The sequence below is a fragment of the Panthera tigris genome, chromosome D4, assembly GCF_018350195.1.
Source record: "Panthera tigris isolate Pti1 chromosome D4, P.tigris_Pti1_mat1.1, whole genome shotgun sequence".
NCBI classification, from domain to species: Eukaryota; Metazoa; Chordata; class Mammalia; order Carnivora; family Felidae; genus Panthera; species Panthera tigris.
The window spans coordinates 60196238-60208185 of NC_056672.1; the positions used below are offsets into that span (position 1 = coordinate 60196238).

General features: G+C 50.1%; 1 protein-coding gene across 4 annotated transcripts in view; it reads right to left on the minus strand.

The window, feature by feature from the left end:
- TBC1D2 (TBC1 domain family member 2) overlaps nt 1-10421 on the minus strand; it is a 56343-nt gene extending 45922 nt beyond the window's left edge. Inside the window, exons 1-2 of one of the 4 annotated variants that reach the window (XM_007089284.2) lie at nt 9760-10417; nt 5267-5408 (exon numbers count right to left, since the gene is read on the minus strand). In XM_007089284.2, the coding sequence (XP_007089346.1) occupies nt 5267-5408; nt 9760-10125 (508 nt within the window). In that variant the 5' untranslated portion in view covers nt 10126-10417. Of the gene's footprint in view, nt 1-5266; nt 5409-9759 lie in introns of all 4 variants that reach the window. The other 3 variants (XM_015540737.2, XM_007089285.3, XM_007089286.2) reach the window with 3 other exon arrangements.
- Between the last annotated feature and the right edge of the window lie 1527 nt (nt 10422-11948).

Below are 11948 nucleotides of genomic sequence, written 5' to 3' on the forward strand. Positions count from 1 at the left end.
GTCTCTGGGTGACAGGATTATGGCTACTTTTTCTTCCACTTTTCTACTTTTTGTAAATGTTCTGCAACGATTCTGATACAGTGAGTGCTTCAAAACACTTAACATTAAGGAACGTTTTGAGGCTAAGGTAACATTATTTGAAGTATAAGAGAGAGGAGGTGAAATACTCAGAAGTTAGTTTTGAGTGTTACAAAAAGCAGGGGAGGATTAAGACCACCTATTGGGCGGCAGGATCTGGATCAGGCAGCTCCTGAGACACGGAGGGCAGCAGGCACCTTCCACTGGAGCCCTTTTACTGAGAGGGTGAAATGTAAGGGAAGAAGGAATTTTACCTTTGCACTCCATTTTCAAACAGGGTGCAGGTGCAAAAACACTGACTACAACCGCAGGGGCGGGGGAGCTGTTCCATCTACTCACAAACAGACTTTGCAATCAATATATTTAATTCCTAATAGGCCCTGTCACATCCGGCAGATGGGCCACGACTTGGCCCAAGTCATTCTTTTGAGCTCCCTGTCTTCAGTTCACTCTCTCACCAAACACTTCTGGCATCTGCCCTGAGGTTTCTGGTGGAGCTGGAGAAAGTTAGATAATCAAAGGCATAGGAAGCTCCCAGCTTAAGGAGCAGGGAGAAGTGTGCACTTCAGGAAGACCAAGTGAGTAGAAGATGGAGGGCAGGCCAGGCAAGGTGCGGGCGAGTTCTGGGAGATGAAGACAGATTGTTTCACCACAAGTCAGGAAAGGCTTCCTGGAGGAAGGGCACTCGAGCAGGGCCTAGAGGGCTGGAAAGGATTTTGAACTGCTAAAGGAGTGAAGGAGGATGCCAGGAGGGAACAGAGGAGATGGGGCTGGGAAGGACAAATGGGCAGGAGGGGGCTAATAGGGGATCTCATCTGGCTGGACCCACGGGACCCCTGAGGGTTTCAGCAAAAGCTCCAAAGAACCTGGGTTACAGCTGTGGTGTTGGAAGAACCGAAGCCAATCCACGTTTCTGTTAGAAGGGTGCTGTGACCAGACTGGAAATCGCATTTTCTCTTCTGGCCCCAGGTTCCCCATTTTTAAATTAAAAAAAAAAAAAAAATTTTTTTTTAATGTTTATTTATTTTTGAGAGACAGAGAGAGCGAGCAAGCTGGGGAGGGGCAGACACAGAATCCGAAGTAGGCTCCAGGCTCTGAGCAGTCAGCACAGAGCTGGATGCGGGGCTCGAACCCACGAACGATGAGATCACGACCTGGGCCAAAGTCAGATGCTCAACTGACTGAGCCACTTGGGCGCCGCATGGTTCCGCATTTTTAAAATGGGAAGGATACTCTCCATCCTGTCTCCTTCGGAGGTAAAGTATATCAAAATATTTAGGAAACCATAAAAGCCCCATTCTGTGGACTTGCATCTTTCTTTTTTTTTTTTAATTTTTTTTTTAACATTTATTTATTTTTGAGACAGAGAGAGACAGAGCATGATTGGGGGAGGGTCAGAGAGAGGGAGACACAGAATCTGAAACAGGCTCCAGGCTCTGAGCTGTCAGCACAGAGCCCGACACGGGGCTTGAACTCACAGACTGTGAGATCGTGACCTGAGCCAAAGCCGGCCGCTTAACCAACTGAGCCACCCAGGCGCCCCATGGACTTGCATCTTTCAAAAGTAGTCTTTAATCCAGACTTTGAGCTGATTCAAAATAATTACGGTTTTCTTGTTTATCAATACTTTAACCATCTTTAATCTCCCTCATGCAGAAGAAACAAAAAATGTACAATTTGCCTAAGATTTTTAATGTCTTGGCAAGTACTTCCCTAACTGCCAATATCTGTTCTCCTTTAATGTCCACGTTTGGCCCTAAATCCACCCTGAGGCCACACGAACTAAGCCTTGGGGGTGAATGTCACCCACTGGCTGGATTCGCCAGTGAGGAAACAGTGGCTCAGGAGGATTTTCGTGGCCAGGGTCACACAGCCGGTAGCAGAGCCACGCACTCAAACACAGTTCCTTGCTTGTCCACTAAAACCATGTGGCTTGTCAGAGCAGGTTTTGTGGCAGGCGGACGGTTCCAAGATGAGAGGGGCTGCCCGGGAAGGCCCAGTGGGAAGGCCCCCAGCGCGAGGAGGTGTTTGAGAGATGGGTGGCACGTGACAGTGATGTCACAGTGAAGGTTAGCACTTCCTGTGGGTAAGAGGATTGGTCTGGGGCCTCTGGGCCTCTCTCCAAGGCCGCACAAGGAATTCTCAGCAGCGTTCATCCGAATTCTCCCTTTGCCTGAGCTGCAGGGGCTGCTCCACCACCAGTAGGAAGTCACTGCCCAACCAAAGGGCCTGGGCCAGCCAGTCACTTCCCTGCAGGGCCCTGGACATGGTGGTGGCCTCCTCGGCATAAGGAGGGGGTTATGAGCCTGCAGATTCGGGTTCAAATTTCAGTGCGGACATTTTCTTGCTCTGCTACCTTGACCAGGTAGGTCCACTGGCCTCTGGGGGCCTCAGTTTCTTCTTCTGTAAAATGGGTACAACACTACCTCATAAGATTGATGTGAGGATTAGATGACATGAAAGAAACACGTAAAGTGTTAGAAACGGTGTAAGTGGTATGCATGTTTTTACAACAATATACTCTTACCTAAGTGCTATTTTGTGTAAATCGTGTCCTACTTTGGCAACATATTATCATTAATCTGCTGGTTTGCCCTTGATCTTTCTCAGCTCTTGTGGAGACCAACGTTTAGGTAAAGCATGAAATAATGGTGTAAACGCTTAAAAGCTGCAGACAACGTGCCTTGCAGATTGCTCAACAGCAGTGATAGGACACTTTTTACCAGATGAAGTGTCTGTGACTCAAAGGCAGACGTGAGTCAGTTGGCTTTCAGTGTCCCGGAGCCGGCTCTGCTTCCTCCCAGAAAGGGTGGGGACCGGCTGTGGGGCAACCTGCTCCAGACAGCAAATCCAGGTCGCTCACAGCTCCACAAATGTCCTTCTGGGTGGGCCGGGAAAGGTTCGCAGGGGACATGATCCGGAGGGTAAAGGCCCACATCCCAGCTTCCTGCATCTCCTACCAGGGTCCTCCTTGGGAGACTGGTGTCCTGGTCATTATGACAACTGCTCTCTCCCTCCTCCACCCCCCGGCCCCCTGCCACGTCTCCAGTAGGAGCTGGCCCCGGAGAGGCTCACTAAATGTAGTAAACCAAAGCCACAGAATTCAAGAACCTGGAAAGGATTCAGCACAGCAGAAGAACCTGTGGGATCCCAAAGCCAGTTCAGTTCCAATTTCAGTTCCGGACACACCAGAATTCTGTCATCAGGAGGGTTTCTTGTCACTGCAAATCTGAGGCTGATCTCGGCCAATTGTGCCAACTCAGGCTGCAGTTTCCCACACCAGCCAGGGCTGTCTGGCTCTCTGGCGGAGAGAGGGTGGGTTGCAAGTGCAGACGCACAAACAAACGCTTCCCCAGAGAAAGCCCTTACTCACATGAAACACCCGGAAGGTTCTCGGAAGAAATGACTGATAGTTACTATTAACAACTGAAAAGAGCAGTTATGTTAAGAGTAGTAATGTACACATACACATATAACAACAAGTTATTAGAACAGTTACTATGTATTGAGCACTTACTGTGTGCCTGGCATTAGTCTAAGGGCTTTACCTTCCTTTCCTCATTTAATTATAGAATCCAATGCAATCGCTCACAAATATCCAATGTGCCAGGTAGGGCACCTGGTACTGGGACACAAGTGACAAAGATATGGTCCCCACCCGAGGGCAGGGACCTACAAGGATGCTGTAAGGAGAACACAGCGTGACAGGCCTTGTTAGAACCATGCAAAAAAGCGTCGAGGGCTCATACAGAGTCCAGCCAGCCTAGCACTGGGAGGCTTCCAAGGGGAGCCTGGCAGGAGTAGGAGGCGACACTGGAGCGTGGCTATGAAGAATGAGCGGGAATTTGCCAGGCAGACAAGCTTCTGGTGCTGCTGAAGCGCACACGGTGTGAGGCGGGCACTGGGGGAGCAGGCAGAGGTGAGCCGAGGGAGGATGAGCCCTAGGCACCGGGCTAAAAAGCTGGGCCTCGGTCACAGGTGGGGGGGCTCCAGCGCTCACTTTAGAAAGTCCGCTCGGCCTGCAGTGGGGAGGATGGGTCTGAGGTGGCGGGCCGGTTCACGGGCACGGGTGAGGAGGCTACTGTGGTTTTCCAGCCAGGGGCTATGAGGCCAGAGCCAAGGTACAGCAGCGAGGAGGGGCCGGCCTGGTGCGGACACCAGAGGGTGGACACGGCCAACATGGTGACCCACCGGCCTGGCCAGCCCAGACTGCCGAAGGGGCAAGGGCAGCGCCCTGTTACCGGACAGCCGGGTGAATAAAAGGCCGTTTAACGACGGGAAAGAAACTGGGGGAGCAGATGGTCAAGGGCAGAAGAGCTCGGTTTGGGACACGGAAAACACTTGGGTACAGAGTTCTAGAGGTGCCTGGCCACAAGTCGCGCCCTCGCCTATTCGGTCTCCCTGCTAACCGAGGATGAGGCGTTACAGACATGCTGCAGCTCTGAGCTGGGACAAGGCTCCGAGCCCTTACAGGGGCAGCTGGGGGTGGTCTGTCCTGATTCTCTACCTGCCAACCATATGGCTGGCTGCAGCGTGGGGGTGGGAGGGTGTGATCTCCAGGACTCCTCCATACTTGGATGTTCTAGGATTTGGGATCAAGCAACTTCCTTTGTAGGCCACGTGGAGGTGAAGGATTCCGCCTTAAGGGAATACTACGGGTAAAATCACTGACCTACCCAACGCACACACAGAAGCATTTGTGTAGGAGGCAGCAACAATAACTGCGTGTTCTCATTACCCTTCTGCACAGCAACCCCGTGAGAGTCTCATTTCTTCGGACCTTCCCATGGCGGTCATCGTAACAGTAGCTGACGCTTATTGCGCTCTGACAACGTGCGGCATGCTTCCAACCACTTAAGGTGTATGGACTCATTTGATTTTCATAACAACCCTAAGAAGTAGGTATAGTTTATCACGCTCATTTTATACGGAAGGAAACGGAAGCTCAGGAAGATCAAGCAACTGACTTTTAAGACCACACAGGATTAGGATTTGAACCCAGACATCCTGGCCTCAGGGCCCGTATTCTTGCCCTTGACACTACACTGTGCCCTAACTGATCCTGAGTCACATCCCTGGCTCTTTGCTTCTTTAGCAGAGGCTCCTCCCACTCACTCCCAACAGGAGGGGAAAGGCTTGGTCACCAAGACCCCTGGGTGTGTGTGCAGGAGGCGAACCCATTGGGTACCTAGCTCGAGGCGCAGGGCGGGCCCATTCCCAGCCAGGGTGGCATCAGGGACGACGGGAGGTGCAGGCGGGCTGTTGTGGAACTCCCAGCGCTTCATCTGCAGCTGCTGCAGCCAGTACAGCATCACTTGCTTGGTGGCGGCCTGAGAAGCACAGGGGTTAATTGGTATGGCCCTGTGCCCTCAGCGTGGCACTGGGTGTGGGGTGCAGGAAGGTCATGGGAGGCTTAGTGACTCTCTCCCTCCCAGGGAAAACAACTATCACTGCAGATGGGTGCCTGCTTCTGAAACACCACCTGCTTCTTGGCCCCAGAAGAGAATCAGGCATCAGTCCCAAACTTACAGGTTCCTTAACCTTTCTGGGTCTCAGTTTTCCCATCTGTACTATGGTGAAGATACCACTCATGTCCTGGGGCAGTTATGAGGATGAAATGAGGTAAGGGAAGTGAAATGCCCAGCATAGTACCAGACACACTGGAGGTGCTCAAAATGTGCTCACTGGACAAAGGAATTTGGAGGGGATAAGAGAGGGAAAGAACTTTGAAATTCTGACCTGAGTGGGGCCCCAGCACCTCATTGTGCAACATCGCAATGTCTTAACTGACTGTGATATTGCGATTTATAAGAAACGTATATTTGATCATTCAAATGACCCAGATATATTTCTCATATGTATTTGATCTTTGTCCATGGTTTCTGGCTCACAGCTCCTAAAGCCCTTGGAACTTCCTGGGATAAGGGCGATAAAGCTGACTTTTGTTGTGTTCATACGTTAACTCTTGGAAAGCCCTTAGGGAACCTAATGAGGGGGACTGGTTGCCAGGAGAACCAAACATGTGATTAGAGGCTTGGAACTTTCAGTAGGCTTTATACCCTGCATAGAGCCCAACTCAGACCTTGAACTCAGGGCCCTGAGATCAAGACCTGAGCTGAGATCAAGAATCAGATGCTTAATCCATTGAGCCACCCTGAGATGCCCCAAGGCTTGGAACTTTCAGTCCCACCCCTACCCCCAGAAAGAAAGAGGCTGAACCAGAGAATAGCCAATGACTTAGTCAGTCATGACTATGTAATGAAGCCTCCATAAAAACCCAAAGGACTGGGTTTGGAGAGCTTTTGAGTTGGTGAACATGGAGATGTGGGGAGAGTGGCATAGCTGGAGAGGGCATGGAAGCTCCTACCCCTTCCCCATACCTTGCCCAATACACTTCTTCATCTGGCTATTGATTGGTATCCTTTATCATATCCTTTAATAAACTGGTAAACATAAGTGTTACCCTGGGGGTTCTGGGAGCCCCTCTAGCAAAATAATCAAACCTAAGGAGGAGGTCACTGGAAACTCCAATTTGTAGCCTGCTGTCAGCAGCACAAGTAACAGCCTGGGGCTTGTGACTGGCATCTGAAGTGAGGTGTGGAAGTGAGGTGGGAAGTCTCGTAGGACTGAGCCCTTAACCCATGGGATCTGATGCTGTCTCCGGGTAGACAGTGTTAGAATTAAGTTGAATTCTAGGACACCAGCTGGTGCCTGCGAATTGCTTGGTGTTGTGGGGGGATCCATGCCCCATGTTTGAATTGGGTCCAAGAATCCTAAAAGACTGACTTTTTATGGAACAGAGAGAATCCTTCCTCTGCTTTGGGGATGCACTGAAATCATGGATTTGGTTGGGGACTGGAAAGCCATATGCACACAGTAACAACATAGTGGCACCCTCCAGGCACCCCAAACAAGGTAATGGTTGATACTGGTCATTCATTTCCCAGCACTGGATGGTCCAAATACCTACTTTCACATCTATTACATTGTTGGATCCTCCAGGAGGGAGGCAGGGCAGGAGTGATCAGCCTTCAACAGATGGAGAAACTAAGGCTCTGAAGTTGCCCAGGCAGGTGGTGGTAGAGCTGGTCCCGGAACCCGGGTCTCCCCTTTTAGACCAGAGCTTTGTGGCAATTTATGGCCAGGGGACTGTGGCTTACACAGAGAAGGGCTGAGATCACCTGGGCCACAGCAGCCGGGCAGCTCGCTGGGAGTGGATGGTGAACTTCACAGAGTTGCCCACAATCAAGGCCAGGTGAGAACACCAGCAGGCAGCAGGCTATGGGCAACCAGGGCAAAGCTCCCCCTTCTAAGTGATCCACAGATGATGTGTGCATGAGGCCAGGGGCTCCATGAGAGAGGACCTGGGCCTGTCAAGAGGTGCCACATGAGATAAAATGATGCCTACCAGTCTTCTCTTTCCATACACTCTCCCTAAGAGACCTCAGTGCTACCCAGGGCTTCACCATGACCCTGTGCTGACAAGCTCCCAGCGCATACCCAAATACCTCATTTTAGTAATTCACTGGACAAGTGTATATTGAGCACCTACTATTCATGTCATGGCCCCATCCTCTTCGAACTTAAGAGTTTACCAAAGGGGTGTCCTACGGCCTCCCCAGCCTGGGTTCCCTAGGTCGTGGCTGGCCCGACTAAGTAGTCAGCCACCCCTCCCTTGCGTTCCTCCTCCCTCACATCCCTAGTCACCCCCATCGGTCTTCCTCCCCCGTCACAGCTCTAGCTCAGCCACCATTCTCTCTCGATCACCTCCAGATGGACTCCCTGCTCAGCAACCTTGCCTTCTCATTTTTTCTCTACCCAACAGCCACACTGAACCTTCTAAACATTCTAATCTCACAGGGCTTCCTTGCTTAAAGTTCTTCAACAATCTCCCACAACCTATAGGACAAAGTCCAAGCTCCCAGGCCTACCTCACAAATGCCCCACGCTTGGGCCTCCACTCTCCCACTCCATCTTTTGGGCCCCTCTGTACCCCAGGCTCCTGTGATCTGCCTGGACACTCTGGGCTGTATCCTGTTTCTTGTCTTTGCTCATGGGGCTCTCTCGGCCAGGAATGCCCTTCTTCCTCTTGTCTGTTCATAGAAAACCGAATCCCTTTTTCAGGACTCAGATGTCATCCCCTCTGTGCTGCGCTCCTGGATGGACCCTTCCACTCAGTGGAACTGACCCTCCTGTTCACCATACTTGTCTGGTACAGACTTATCAGGGCGTCTCTAAGGAACATTTCATGTGTGTGCCAGGCCCCCTGTGAGTTCTCTCACCAGACCTTAAGCTGTTTGAGAACCAGGGGGCAGGTCTGATTTGGCTCCATACCCTGGTGCTTAGCACCGAGCCAGGCACACACATAGATCAATGGAACAGTAAAAGCCATGTGTTCAAGACTCTGTAGACAGCAGTTAGCCTGTGGGAGGAAACACATGACCCGTAAACAACCTGATCTCTAAAATGCCTGCCTTCCCTGGCCTGGAATTCCTGGTTTGCATTATTTTGTCTGATTTTCCCAGCCTGGTCACTGGCCAGGCCCAGCCATCAAAGGGGAACTGAAGCTGTGGGCTACATACAGGGCGCTCAGTAGATTCCCAGTTGGCTGGAAGAGGGGGTCAAGGAGCAGGAAGACGGGGTGGGGTTGGGGAGGCTGTCTCCTGGCACACTGTTCTCTGGGGTGTGTGAATCCTGGAATTCTTAACCCAGATCTGTCTTTCCACTTAAGTTCTGGGGCAACTCCTCCGGAAATGAACATTAGGACCTCAGTTCTATTACCATGTGGGTTCATTAAACAAACATTTATGGAGCACCCACTCGGGTGCTAGGCTGTATTCTAGATGCTGGGATTAATTCAATTTGTAGGTCCTGGATGCTTACACATCTTGTTTTAAATCTCACAAACTACCTAGATTCTGGGAGATTAAGTAACTATCCCAGGGTTACACAGCTAGTTAATAGTAGCTGATGTAAAATTTGAATCCAAGCCTGTCTGATTTCAAAGCATATGGCCTTACCACTGTTTCAGGCATTCTCAGTTAAAGACGATAATAAAACAAAACCTACTAATGGTGAAACACATTGAGATAAGCCTGTATGAACCTTCTAGGCCGATCAGTGAAACCTAAGTATTTTATCTCCCAATCCCTGCCAATGTTTGCTCAGCATTCAATTCCCTCCGCCAAAATATCAAGAAAAGTGATTCAGAGTCCTTGTCTTGAGAGGACTGCACAGCTCATATCTTTACTATCCTTCGGCCCCAAGTAAGAAAGTTAATGTAACTGCATTGTTAAGGCACACCAAAAAGTAAAAGTTTTGAAACAGTACTGAGAGGTACAAAGACTAAGGGATTTCAAGTGTGGGTTACACCACTCACTAGATGCCTGACCTCTGAAGTAACTGGCTGGTTACTTCATCTCTCCAAGACTCTGTTTCTTGATTCTAATGTGGGTACATCATTCCTGCCTGTTATGGGAGCTCAATGAGAAAATGGGTGCAAATGCGTCTTGGAATGCACTAAATCCTGGGCACCCACGGTTCACTGGGGGAGATCAGGGTCTGTAATACTCGTTCCAGTAAATTTACTGTGACCACCCACACGTGCCAGGCTGTGCCCTGGGAACTCATCCCGGCTTTAAAAGGAAAAAAAAAAAAAAAAAAAAAAACTGCCCCATTTACCTTCAGGGTAATAATTCGGCTGGGAGTCTTGATTTCAAAAGTCCCCTCCTCGGCGTCTGCCTTGCAGTCAAAGACCGCACTGGAGAGGTCGATGCTGTCCAAGGGATTGGCATCCTGCGCGGTCCGTGAATAATACAGGCGACGTTTCTTCTCGTCGTAGAAGAACCAGCGGGATTTCCAACCCCGGATGGGCCCTTTGCCGCCAAATTTATTTAAATAACCACAGAGTTTCTTGGGGGCCGCCTCCAGGGAACGGGAGCAGCTCTCCGACTCCTCCTGAGGCAACACCTCTGGGCCCCTGGCAGGCTCTTCGGACCTGAGGACCGAGGAGCTAGACTCTGCGGGATTCTCCTGGGCGCCCTCCATCTCCACTAAAGACCGTCGAGGCACTGGAGGTCCGCAGCCAACTCTGGCCAAATCCCAGACACTCAGCGGGTAACTCCCAAGAGCGAGAAATCTGGGCGGGGGCGGGGCCACGGGTGACGCGCCCCCCTGGAAACCGCAGGAATGCGGATGGCTACAGTAAGTTAACCTTTGACGGCAAACTCAGGTGGGGCGGTTGGCCACGCCCCTCCCAAGCTCTCCGCAGCCAGGCCACACCCCGACACGCCCTCGGCCGGCTCTCCCCATCCCACCCGCTTCCGGCTTTCAGGCTCCGCCAAGTCAGCCATATTTAGTGAGGGCAGCTGCAGGGCGTGTGGGGGCCCTCAGGTTGAAAACACGGTGACACTGAGCAAAGTTAACTGGCGGCAGGCAAGCGGGAAGAGATGCCTGTCTCTGACTAGACTGCCTTGGTAACTCGTGTAATAAGGTAGAAGGATGGTTCTTCTTGCGTCTTAAGGGCAGTCCGCCTTTACCCCGCAGGTGCCGCGCGGGTTACCGTCGGACGGCGCATTCCGGGGCCATTGGCTGAGAGGGACGCCGGCTCGGTGACGCCACTTCCGGCGCAGCTCGGGGCGCTCTAGGTCTAGGGCTCTGTCCGCAGGCTTGTATCCCGCGTTACTTTAGCGCCGCGGTGACTCCCCCCTGACTTCCCCGGCTTACCCCGGTACTGTTCCCAACTTCCACTCACCACCCAACGGCTCTGGTCGCGTTGTGTAGGGCGATCAGGCTTGGCTGCTGCTAAATAATGATGCTAAAATCCTAAATTAAATATTTACAAATCAATTCTAGTATTTTACGAAGAATTATATACTACACCTAGAAGGAGTTATTTTAGGGATATTTTAATAACAATAAAAAAATTACACCTGCAGTGCAAAAAATATGAGCATCTTAATATTTTCTAAAAAGGTATTTGATCAAATTCAACATCATTTCTGAAGTTTAACACTATTATTATGGAAATAATGTTTCAAAATTTCTTAATAAATCAGACATCTTGTTCTAGATTTTCTAGCTAAATAATGATAGATATTTGAAGGAATAATTATAATAATTTCAAATATATGCCTTACATCTGAAAAACTAAAGAGGTCTTGCCACTAATGTTCCAGGAGCTAATCCAGGATTCCACATTTGCTCATCATGTTTCCTTAGTCTCCTGTGAACTATGACATATTTCAGTTTTTCCTTGTTTTTTATGACCTGACAGTTTTGAAGGGTATTAGTCAACTATTTTGTAGAATATTGTGAATTTAGGTTTGCCTGGTGTTTTCTCATGATGAGAGGGGGGGTGATAGGTTTTGGAGGAGACCAGGACAGAGGGGAAGTGCCTCTCTCATCACCTAATATCCAACTATGTGATATACACATGGTGATGGTGACCTCTGTCCCTTGGTTAAGATGGTTTCTGCCAGATTCCTTGGCTATAAAGTTACCATTTTCCCCTTTCAACACTCTGTTCCTTGGAATAGAGTCCCTGAATCTCTACCACAAGAAGCTCCACTTTCTGGGGGGTGGGGACGGTTGGTAGCATTTTCATTTTGTATAGCCTATTAGAATGATTCTGAAGCTTATTTCCAAGGGTGAGCAGGTGAGAATAGCCAAAAAAATTTTTTTTTAATTTTTTTTTTTACATTTATTTATTTGTGAGAGACAGAGAGAGACAGCATGAGCAGGAGAGGGGCAGAGAGAGAGGGAGAGACAGAATCAGAAGCAGCGTCCAGGCTCCAAGCTGTCAGCACAGAGCCCGATGTGGGGCTCGAATCCACAAACTGTGAGATCGTGACCTGAGCCGAAGTCAGACG